We start from the raw sequence: 11795 nt of genomic DNA, 5'->3' as shown, positions 1-11795 counted from the left end.
CTCGCGAGCGGTTTGGTGGCATGTGCTAATGTGGGTAAAGGTGCCTATTTTGGTTGAATGTGACTCGGTTGCGAAGATTATTGACCACCTTTCGGCTCAAGTCGGTGCGGAGAAATGGAGGAAAGTGGTGCGGTTTATGGCTCTAGCAACCTTTTGGAGACTATGGATAGCTCGAAATGATAAAGAATTCAATGGCAACGCAATCACGGTTACGAGAGTGGTGGATCTTATCAAGGAGGACGCCTTTATCTGGCTTTCGAATAGAGGAGGGATTAGATCCGTTAACTGGATTGATTGGCTAGATATTAACATTCTGTTTATGCTGTAACCATTTTGTATGTTTCACCAACCTCTTGGGCCTTATTGTTTAATAAAGTTGTTGCATTTAAAAAATATATATATATATTTCAAAATATTTTTAAGAGCTATCTATTAGAAGCATATGTATGTTAATTAAGTGACTCAAATAAACTTTATATATAGTTTTGTTGAATCGAGAAAAGAAGCATTATTCATTTTTAGATCAGAATCTTGAATGATTTTTTTTTAAAATAAAATACAAATAAAAAGGGAGAGGTCAACATGAAAAACATGGGAGAGTTCTAAGAAACTATCAATTGATAATGAAATACATGTATTAGAAAATGTCATCAAAAGGCAAATCCCAACAAAGCATCTTATTTATTAAATACAAAGCTCGATTTCCACGAACCATAAAAGTAGATTATTTTACAAAAAGACATAACTGAACCATTGATGTTTGAGTGGTTTGGTTACTTTAACTAGCCTAAGATTCCGGGAGTTTCGCGGGTGGCTTAATACAAACATATAATATCTACTGACATTGAAGCCCATGTAAATAATTTTTTTTGTTCTAGGCCATTCCAAAGTTAGGCTTCACGTCTAAGGGTCGCCAGATGGATACCTTCTGGACCAAATATTAAAGCACCAAACAAAACTTTAGAATGAAAAGGTAACATAAACCATTGATGAAGCATGTCGGAACTAAATCACAACATACCACTATATTTTGCGCTTGAATATATGAAAACTCATGGTGTATCAACTTAAAATTAGATTTATATACGCTAAAATATACATATAAGTTGCCTAATATGCAATAAGTAATTACACAAATCAATCCCAAAGAAACTTGGTAATCGTTTTGTAAATCATCTTGGATAAGGACTTATTATCCCTTGCCAGTATATTTTAATGTTGTAGCCTTTAACCCTCGATTAACTCAGATGCATAGTGCTCGATGTTCTGTCCTGCAACCAAAATCATTATCACAGTATTTAAAACATTTTTATAACTGAAAGCAAAGTGTAGATATTACTGAGTCGGCCTAAAAGAATATACATTTGTTTTTAAAAGTTCATTATTGAATAAGAAGGAAAACCAAACACATACTACAAATGTTATTCTTCCTGGTAGATGGCTTAGTGATACCCACCTAAAACATACATGGGTTGAAGAACTCAAGGGTTAATCAACAATTATATTAATTAATATATATAGGGTAGCATACCTTTGTGCCAAGTTTCAAGTGCACCACTTACCACGTTATTTGCGTGCATCTTTCAGTTACTTCTGGTTTCTTTTCATCAACAAACACGACCCCGTGTGTTAGTCAGGTGGCCTAAAAAAATATTTACCGGTGTTGACATAAAACTTTTAATGAAAAATTTGTTTCAGTATTAGTACTACATAAATATAAAAATACACTTAATTAAAATAAATGAATACGAAATGTGACTTGGACATAATAGAACTGGCTTGATTTTTGGTCCATTAATGCACTTTGGTCGTTTTTTTCACGTGATACTCAATGTGACTTGGACGTTATGGCTTCAGCTCACCGGGTTTGTTTCTTTTTTTACCAATTACAGGACCAAGTCCGTTTGCAAACCACATGAATCCATCCACAGCCTAATAACAACAATAAGAACATCCGAACTCAAGAATATATAAACATAAAACACAATTAGTGCTCCTGGCTATCCCCACTTTCTATTCAAAGTTGCAGTAGTTTTCCGATTGATTAGGACCCGTGTTTTTCATCTTTAAATGATACGTTGGCATTTGAGAAAACTAGAGCAGAAAGTTTGAAGCAAAGATTTCTCATCTTAATTTTGATTTTAATTATTTGTCATCCAAAAGGCCAACAATCTAGAATTTGGCTTTATTATATTATCTATGAGCTGTAGAAAAAAAAGAAGAAGAAAAGTCAGCAGTAGTTTAGATTACCTTCAACGTGTGTATTCTTTGCAGGGTCTGCTCAAGCTTTTTAGAGGCCTAAAGCGACTAATAAATTCTGGGCCTTTTTCCAAGATTATTTTTTTTATTTGCTTTTGATCTAATTTGTAAATAAATTATGAAACCAAAAAACAATACTTAATACATAGACTACATCAAACACTTAAGCTTAAAACAATATGAATATGAAAATACATGTAAATAATGATAAAAAAAATAGGTAGAACCATTCTCACCTCAGCTAGTCTAGTATAGTTGATTTGTAGTCTTTGAAATAAAGATTATTGACCACTAATAATATCATCTAGTTGAAGATAGATGCATTACCTGCAAACAAAATAACTATTTTAATATGATCACGGAGGAGTGTAAAGTTTATTCATTCTAGCTGATAGCTTAGGCAATAGTTCAATACCCCTTAAAACACAATGACCAATATCCACTATGAGATTCAATGAATAAAGATTTCATGAACTTAGGAGTAAAATAGCAAAACGGCCCATTGGAAGTGCACTTATTTGATTAAGGGTATAATGGATTAGATGGATCAGAAAAACTGGTCAAAGGCCAGTCAAAGCAGTTCTGAGAGCCATTAGTGTGCTTTCTTTTATTATGTTCAATGTCTACCTCGGCATTTGAAGCGTCGATTGCAGTTTTTTACTATGAAGATGATTAAATCCCGTTGAAGCAAGTTGAGAAACATATTCATTAGGGAAAAGCTTTGTTGGCTCTTCCTTACTTCCTGCCACAACAAAATCATGAGATGAACGCTATTATTCAGTTAAACTATATATAATTATAGTATATAGTAGCATAAGCATTCATATCCACTAAAATAGACCAATACATGAATTAATAATAGACCAACTTCCAAATTAAGCAAGCACAATCAGGTAAGCTCAGTTTTGGACAATCAACAAAGAAGTCATCACTAAAATCCCCTCGAAGCAACAGATCATATTCATAACGTTTCTCATAAATAACCCTAACCCTAACTCACCTAACACACATTAACCATAAATTCTAGCATCCATGACCATTTGTAATAGTGTCATCAACTTCTACACCAAAAGAAGTCATAGAGAACATGCAATGACAGGCACACACATTCTATAAGAACTGGACATTTGTAATCAGATCCTTTATAGCCGCAGGCCAATGACCGAAATAACCGGTTAATTTACGTTACCCGTTATTAACCGAAACCGGTTAGTAACCGATTTAGGAATAACCGATTAGGGTTATTTTTAGCCGTAGGTTAGTAACGGGTTATAAGTATTTAGTATAGGAACCAGCATGTTAACCGGTTTTCTTAAACCGGTTTTTTAACCAATAGACCGGTTAACCGAAAAATTCAAAAAAAGGCAAAATAACCGGTTAATAACCGAAAATAACCGGTTAATTACTTATGTAAATTTTAAATACTATGAACCGAAAAAAAATAATACGAAAAAATCACAAGTCGTTAAAAGTTTCTTTATACACCACAAGAGTGTAAATATACAGCCACAAATTGTCCTAACCTTTTGAAGTTGCTTGTAAAATCACCAAAAAAAGCTTTAAACTTGAACACCTTAATCATTTTATCCTAACTTCCAAAAAATACAATGGGTTTTTGGATGTTAAAGTTAAGTACAATGGTTTTCTTGAAAGTTTAAGTCAAATAAAATGCTTACAAATGTTATAACTTCCCTGATAAGTGTTTTCCTCTCCTCTCCTCTAGTTCCCTAAAACTATAATAGTTTGTTTTAGAAGCTAAAGACAAATACTACTACTTTAGTCAAGAATATTTAACAACAGACACAAACACATAATAAAAATAACTAAAAATGCAAAGTTGGCCTAAAGACCTCTAGTTTATCAATGTCCTAAGTCGTGAAGCTACAAAAACCCAAACAGCATGCTTCTCTCTAAACAATGGGTTTGTTTTATAAGCTTGCTCAACTAACATAATGCTTCGAGCTTATTTGGTATCCCCATACTTGAAAGCTACACAGGGAGAATAATAAGGTCACCTAGTAACAAATGGTCATAAAAAAATACCTAAAATTGTCAAGTGTTAGTAGTTGGGTGATTTTGTTAAAAAGCTCTTTAGTAAAAGGGTTCTTAATGCTTTCAGGATCAAATGTCCATACTTTTACACCTCTGGTCCAGTCCAAATAATTTGTACACATAACCTGGTTATAACAACTTAATGGCATATTGTGTTTTAAAAAGTAGGTAAAAGATGGTTGTTTTTATTGTGGGGATCCTAGAGGTAATACTCTTAAGGCGTTTGACAGGCTTTAACTTAGGGCCTAGCTTTATTAAGTGCAAAGCAGTTCTGAGAGCCATTAGTGTCCTATCTTTTATTATGTTCTATGTCTACCTCGGCATTTGAAGCGTTGATTGCAGTTTTTTTACTATGAAGATGATTAAATCCCGTTGAAGCAAGTTGAGAAACATCTTCATTAGGCAAAAGCTTTGTTGGCTCTTCCTCACCTCCTGTCACAACAAAATCATGAGATGAGCGCTATTATTCAGTTAAACTATATATAATTATATGATATAGTAGCATAAGCATTCATATCCAAATGCCACCGATTTCATCTTCTTCATGATATCTTTAACTGGCTACCTGATTTTCGACTATATCGAACTTGCTTTGTACAGGTTTTCCTGCAGCATGACTCTTGTAAACTTGTTTTGTACATTCTATTCCTCCTCTTCCAGCCACTTCACAAATGACTCTAGTGCCTTCACAAAGCTTTGCCTGAACAATTAATAAAACATAGATATGTATTCAGGATCTCTATATTCTTTTGTTTATTCTTCACTACGATATTTCTTACAATCGAGTTTAAACTATCAAGACCACATACCTTCCTATTGGGTTGGTTCCTTTAGTGCACCGATGAATTATAGTTTCTTCAGCAAGAACGTCCTGAAGCATAAAACCATGTCTCATTAACATGTTGCTTTCAAATAATAGATATATGAATATTTTAAGCACATTCTCTGTTTAATTATCCATTTAACCAATTTAATGCCAACAAAATATCCTGGAAATGGAAGTTGTGATTGTAAGCCCAAGATGGATAGGACCCACAAGATGGAAGAGACTTTCACTGATGCAAGATCAATGAGCAAATAGGAATAAATGGGATACCTTCTTGCAGCCAAATACAAGAAAGGGAACAAAAGTGGACTGCCCGACCCCTCGACAGCATCCTCCCAAGCAAAACAGAGAAGACTGAAGACTGAACACGCCCCGTGCTTACCGAGCACGGGGCCGTGCCTAAGAAGCAGCAGAAAAGACAAACCTGTAGAAGCTTCTATTGCTCACCACGGGGGCGTGCCCGAAGTACTGCAGGCGCATTAATTGTAATTGCGAATTACAATTAATGAGGAGAGATAGTGTCAGACGGGCACGGGGCCGTGCCCAGCGGACACGGGGCCGTGCCCAGGCTTCTGTTCAGCCTATAAATAGGAGTGCTTGGATCCATTGCAGCTCATCCCTTGGCACACTACCTCTCTCACACTTCATCCACCACCCACCACCACCATCATCCATTGTCCATCATAAAGTGTGTGAGTCGTCTCGGGATCCAAGATTGATCGTAAGAGTTCTTGACAATCAAGGCCATGTTTGCCTAAGTCTCTTACATCACTTGGTGAAGACAAGTGTTTAGTATAATACTTTTTATTTTTAATCTTTTGCACTTCTTAATTGGTTTTGTATTAATGACTTTAATAACTAGTTTCTTATGTTGAAGGTGATTCTTCCTTATCATTTGTCCGTGGTGTCTTGGCATTATTTTACTGTCTATATAAAATAAAAGACTTTCACCATTCATATCTCCACTGTCTATATGGAGGTATGTTGGCTACCTGGTCGGGGGTTAAGGGAACGGTTTGGTAAGGGTCTTGCCCTTGTTCAGCGTTTAGAGGTCCTGCAAGGGACCTGGGTCAAATTTAGTAGGACCTCCTTCAATACACAAAGGTATTGGATGGCGGGGGTCCAAACTCTTTGATCCCCTCATAAGTTAACTACTATTAATACTATAACCCGGCTATTTAGGACTGTATCCCTGCTGACTCAGACTACTTAGTCGAGGGTAACGTCACCTCCAAAAGAGGGGCCTACCATAATTTGCATTAATAACTTAATTAATTATCTTTCAATAATCCGACCCTTTAGGATTGTATCCTTGCTGACTCAAACTACTGGGTTGAGGGTAACGTCGCCTTCAAAAGAGGGGCCTACTACAATAACTAAGATAATCTCTTAAACAAGTGCAAAAGTGCGAAAATAATCAAAGGTTATACTAACACACGAGTCGGATCCAAGTGATTCATCTTATCTATCTGTTTTTATTTTTATTTTATTTTTCAGCATTTAGTTAGTTTTATTTTCTTAGTTTAAAAAAAAATCTTTTTCTAACATTTTGATTTGATTAGACGTTGAGGATAAACCGGTACTAAAAGCTCTTGTGTCCTTGGACGACCTCGGTATCTTACCAACACTATACTACGTCCACGATGGGTGCACTTGCCCATATGTGTGTTTAGTGTTAGTAAATATCGTGTTTTATAAATTTAAAACTTGGCTAAAAGTGTAAAAAGGGCTTAAAATATGTATCTAAAACATATACACACTTACACGCATCAAGTTTTTGCCGCCGTTGCCGGGGACACAAGGATTTTAAGAAAGTTAGGAATCAACGGCCTAATCTTTTTCATTTTCTTTTTATTTTTTTTAGGATTTTCTTAAATTTTCAGCTTCTGCAGAACTCAGCACGGGCCGTGCCTGCTGAACACGCCCTGTGCCCAATCATTGGAACTGGCAATCTTGTTTTAAGTCAGACAGTAAGCTGAACAGGGGCCGTGTTTGCTCAACACGCCCCCGTGCCCAAGATTCAGTTACCGAAAACAGAACCGTAAGATCCCGACGGTTGGTAATTTCTGACACAAAAATGAGTGATAATGATTTTTTTTACTTTCGGCACTCTTATGGTACGTGGTGTCAATTATGTGGAGGCAAACATAAAGAATTAGAATGTTATTTTCTAAATTATAAGCCCCACTATATCGACCCACCGTCTCCCTATAACCTTAAGAGGGGCGAAAGTAAAAATAATCACTATCTCTCCCTCGAATGCGCCTAACCAGATATTCTAGGAGAAATGCTCCTTGACGAGTTATTTCAACTAGAAAATCTAGTTCTAAATTGGTTAAGAGAGCTTAGGAAGGATTTCATTGATCCATCCCAAGACGATGACCAAGAAGAAATGTTGGGGTCGCATGAAAACAACCTCGTTGTTCCCAATCCTATCTTCGTACCTAGCAAAGACATGGACGATAGTCGTCCCTGTGCCGTGAAGGACTCTCCATCGACTTCGTTCGGTGCATACATAGACCTGAGCGATTCGGCATATACCTTCTTTAACAAGAGCCCGGGAAAGGGTTGGACTTGTCCACCTACACATAGCATAGGAATCACCCTCACCGACAACCTCTTGCGTTCTCGTCTTAGTCTAGGACAATTAAGGTATCTTAGGCACTTTGGGGTTGTTCCATCCAGTAAGGAACCGCCCGATCCGGATAGATTCCTTAGAAATAGACTAACTTCATAATCAGCCCCTCGACACGGGGCCGTGTCCAGCCAACACGCCCCGTGTCCACCAAAAGATTCCCTTCTGACTTTTACGTCAGAATACGGACAAACTGTGTCAGGATTCTATCTGCACACGGGGCCGTGTCCAGCCGACACGGGGCCGTGTCCAGCACGCTGTCGTTTTCTATAAATGAAGCCAAGAATTCTGCACATTTGGACCATCTAGGAACAGAGATTTGAAGGAATCTTCTCTCAACTATCCTAGGTATGTTCTAAAAGAAGTTTCCAACAACCCTCTTGTCCTTTCCTCTTTTATCCATTTCCTCTTCTTCATCTTTCTCCAAAAACCTCCATTAAAGTTTGATAATTCAAGCTTTATGGCAAGAAATATTGAGTTTTGTTCAAGGAATCTTGTTAAAAATAAGTTGTATAACATTGTTTTAAGTTACTATTGATCAAAAAGGCTTCACAAGTTAGAAAAATAACTTAAAGCTTCAAGATTCCTTGTTTCAAAATTCTGCAGAAAGGTGAACACGGGGCCGTGCTCACTAAGCACGGGGCCGTGTCCAAGATACTGTTTCATTAAAATAAGCTGTTTTCGGTTTATTTTCACAGAATGTCAAGTGAAAACAGTGAAAACAGTGAAATATCGTCAGTGCATTCAAGAAACAGTAGTAGTGGAAGAAGGCCTTCCATTGAAGCTACCCTTGTACACTACGTCATGGCGCCAAGGGAAGCGATCGATGAAATGACTTCGGTAGAGGAGGTCCTAATAGACCGTATAAATTATCTTACGGTGGGGCTGGAAAATAGTTTTCAAGAAATTAACCTCTTGCACCAGAGGTTAAATATTCTTGTAACACCTCCCATGGACCCCATCCTCCCTCAAGAGGATTGGAACCTAGCACTTGGAGTCAATAACCCTACCGGATGGGATGATATTCCAGCGGAGCCTCCTCTTGAAGATCTACAAGAAGTCCCGGTGGAAGTCGCACCTCCTCAAACCGATGCCAACGAGCCCTCCTTTCTCCTCCCAAGGGAGATAGAGGAATGGCTCGCCGACATATGAGGGGTCCATAACCGGAGAAAGGAGTTCTATGAAGCCACATTCAACCGAGACTACTATCTTCTCGGAAATTTTGCTAATTAGAATAAGTTGTAGGCTAGGGCTCCTTGGGTTAAAAAGCTTCTTGTGCTTACTTATCTAATTTACTAGTATTTTAGGACTATGTAATTCTCTCTATGAATTTAATGAAATGATGGTTTTAAGGTTTGGATGATGTTGAAATAAATAAAACACACTCATGGTGGTCAGGGATAACAAGGGAAACGAGAAACGTGGGCCCATGCACGAAAACAGGGCCATCCGACAACAATTTCTCCATTACCGTAAGTTCAGCACGGGCTGTGCCCGGCTAACACGGCCCTGTGCTGAGCATCCTGCAGACAAATGCCCAGTTCAGGTAACTGGACACGGGCCGTGTTCACCGAACACGCCCCCGTGTCCAGGCTTCTGTTTCTTTTCTTTAATTATTGTTACTGGCACCTGAACACGGGGCCGTGTCCAGACTGCCAGTAACATAAAGTTTTGCTTTTAACACCATTTTACACATTCAATCAACCTAAAAAATTATTTTTGGGACACATTGAGGACAATGTGTAATTTAAGTGTGGGGGGGAGGGATGCTAAAACCTTTAATGTTGCAAGTCTTAATAACAAGCCTTACACAAAACTCTATTGGAACCGCTAATCACCCCAATTTTTTTTTTTCAAAAATTTTCATATTTTTACTTGTCTAAGTTTAAGTGGGAATTCTAAGTCTAACAAGGTTATATTTTTATAAGTTTACAACCGATAGCGTCGTGATAAAAAGAACCAACATAAGAAAATTATGAAACGGCATGATAAGCTTAGTTAAAATTTGATTATATATACTTGATCACATAAAAAACCCATTCCCACAAAAGTGAGTTTTGAGCCTTTATTGAGCATACAAATATACATCTTTACGCTAAATGCTCATTTTTCGTCTCTTGTGTGAATAGCCGCCTGGTTCTTACGACTCTAGAACTTGCCACGACAATACATTCCCGGTCCTTACCAACTTAAACCCAAGTAAGTAAATGATGGAGGCATTAGGACTAACCCTTTTTCTTTCAACACCATTATTTTTATTTTTCTTTTCACCTACCCAAAAATTCCTCCTAGTTAACCCCTTTGAGCCTAAACCTTTTCATTTCTTAACCCAAAACCCTTTTTACCCACCAAAAACCCTTTTTATTTTTACCTTTTATTTTAGTAACAAGCTCGGTTTTCGTGTGACTATCGAAAAAAATGATATTTTACAATGAAGTTGGAAATAAATAAACAAAGCTCCTCAAACAAAAGCTTGTTTGAATAAATACTTCATTAAAAAAAATAAAAAAATAAAAAAAATAAAAAGTCACAAAAACAAAATGTTTTACAAAAACCGACGCTTCTTACGCCTTTCGCCCTTTTCCACTAACCACTAACCCAACTACCCACCTTTAGCCCAAGCCTAACCCTTCACCCAAAAAGTCCTCTTGATATTTACAAAGGTATAAAGTTAAAAAGGAGGAGGATTGATTGCTTGGCAAGCTTATGGTAGAAATAAGTTCCATGCCGCTCTCGAGTGATTCACTAAAAATACACCTTCGGCCGAGTGTGAGTGATTTCCCCCGTGAGGTATGTGAACCTGTATATAAATGAAATTTTAAAAAGGAATGTTATGCCTTAATAAATAATTTACCTGATGAAAAGTTTTTAATAAATCATGACGAATAGAATTGTAAATAAGTAAAAATAAAACCTAAACAATCTTGGAAATTCCCGATACTCTACGACAAGCCCAAAACCTTCTCTTCTACCCATTCCATTTGGGAGTGTAAGCCACATATTAAAGAGTTTTGCTTCAGGACAAGCAAAAATTCAAGTGTGGGGATATTTGATGTGTGTAAAATGCAACATATAAATTACATCAAATAAGGCATAAAACTAACCCTTTTTAAGTGCTAATGTTGGAAAAAGTGTATTTTTGTCTTCCTTTTGTATTTTCAGGATTAAATGAGCTCAAATTAACAAAAGAAGCAAAAAGACAGCTAAATCTAACATAAATACAAGAAAGGGAACAAAAGTGGACTGTCCGACCCCTCGACAGCATGCTCCCAAGCAAAACAGAGAAGACAGAAGACTGAACACGCCCTGTGCTCAGCGAGCACGGGGCCGTGCCTAAGAAGCAGCAGTAAAGACAAACCTGTAGACCCAGTGAACACGGGGGCGTGCCCAAAGTACTGCAGGCGCATTAATTGTAATTGCGAATTACAATTAATGAGGAGAGATAGTGTCAGACGGGCACGGGGCCGTGCCCAGCGGACACGGGGCCGTGCCCAGGCTTCTGTTCAGCCTATAAATAGGAGTTCTTGGATCCATTACAACTCATCCCTTGGCACACCACCTCTCTCACACTTCATCCACCACCCACCACCATCACAACACCATCATCCACCACCATCATCCATTGTCCATCATAGAGTGTGTGAGTTGTCTCGGGATCCAAGATTGATCGTAAGAGTTCTTGACAATCAAGGCCATGTTTGCCTAAGTCTCTTACATCACTTGGTGAAGACAAGTGTTTAGTATAATACTTTTTATTTTTAATCTTTTGCACTTCTTAATTGGTTTTGTATTAATGACTTTAATAACTAGTTTCTTATGTTGAAGGTGATTCTTCCTTATCATTTGTCCGTGGTGTCTTGGCATTATTTTACTGTCTATATAAAATTAAATACTTTCACCATTCATATCTCCACGGTCTATATGGAGGTATGTTGGCTACCTGGTCGGGGGTTAAGGGAACGGTTTGGTAAGGGTCTTGCCCTTGTTCAGCGTTTAGAGGTCCTGCAAGGGACCTGGGTCAAA

General features: G+C 37.5%; 1 protein-coding gene across 1 annotated transcript; it reads right to left on the bottom strand.

The window, feature by feature from the left end:
- Positions 1–1206: 1206 nt before the first annotated feature.
- Positions 1207–5188, bottom strand: LOC118492323. Its single transcript, XM_035990249.1, has 5 exons — positions 5121–5188; positions 4877–5011; positions 4628–4743; positions 2887–3001; positions 1207–2586 (listed from the first exon to the last, which is right to left on the bottom strand). Exons 2-5 carry the CDS (start codon positions 4950–4952, stop codon positions 2564–2566), a joined length of 330 nt encoding a protein of 109 aa, XP_035846142.1. The 5' UTR covers positions 4953–5011; positions 5121–5188; the 3' UTR covers positions 1207–2563.
- Positions 5189–11795: the final 6607 nt, after the last annotated feature.

The sequence above is a fragment of the Helianthus annuus genome, chromosome 5 (assembly GCF_002127325.2).
Source record: "Helianthus annuus cultivar XRQ/B chromosome 5, HanXRQr2.0-SUNRISE, whole genome shotgun sequence".
NCBI classification, from domain to species: domain Eukaryota; kingdom Viridiplantae; phylum Streptophyta; class Magnoliopsida; order Asterales; family Asteraceae; genus Helianthus; species Helianthus annuus.
The sequence above is the reverse complement of the archived record's forward strand: the minus strand, read 5'-3'. Positions and strand labels throughout refer to the sequence as shown.

Excerpts from the sequence above, each read along its gene's own strand:
- LOC118492323 (XM_035990249.1), bottom strand. The coding sequence starts at position 4,952 with ATGTACAAAACAAGTTTACAAGAGTCATGCTGCAGGAAAACCTGTACA. Across the intron at positions 4,744-4,876 it reads TCGATATAGTCGAAAATCAG|GAGGTGAGGAAGAGCCAACA; the intron begins GTAGCCAGTTAA and ends TTGTTGTGACAG. Across the intron at positions 2,587-2,886 it reads TCGACGCTTCAAATGCCGAG|GTAATGCATCTATCTTCAAC; the intron begins GTAGACATTGAA and ends TTTTGTTTGCAG.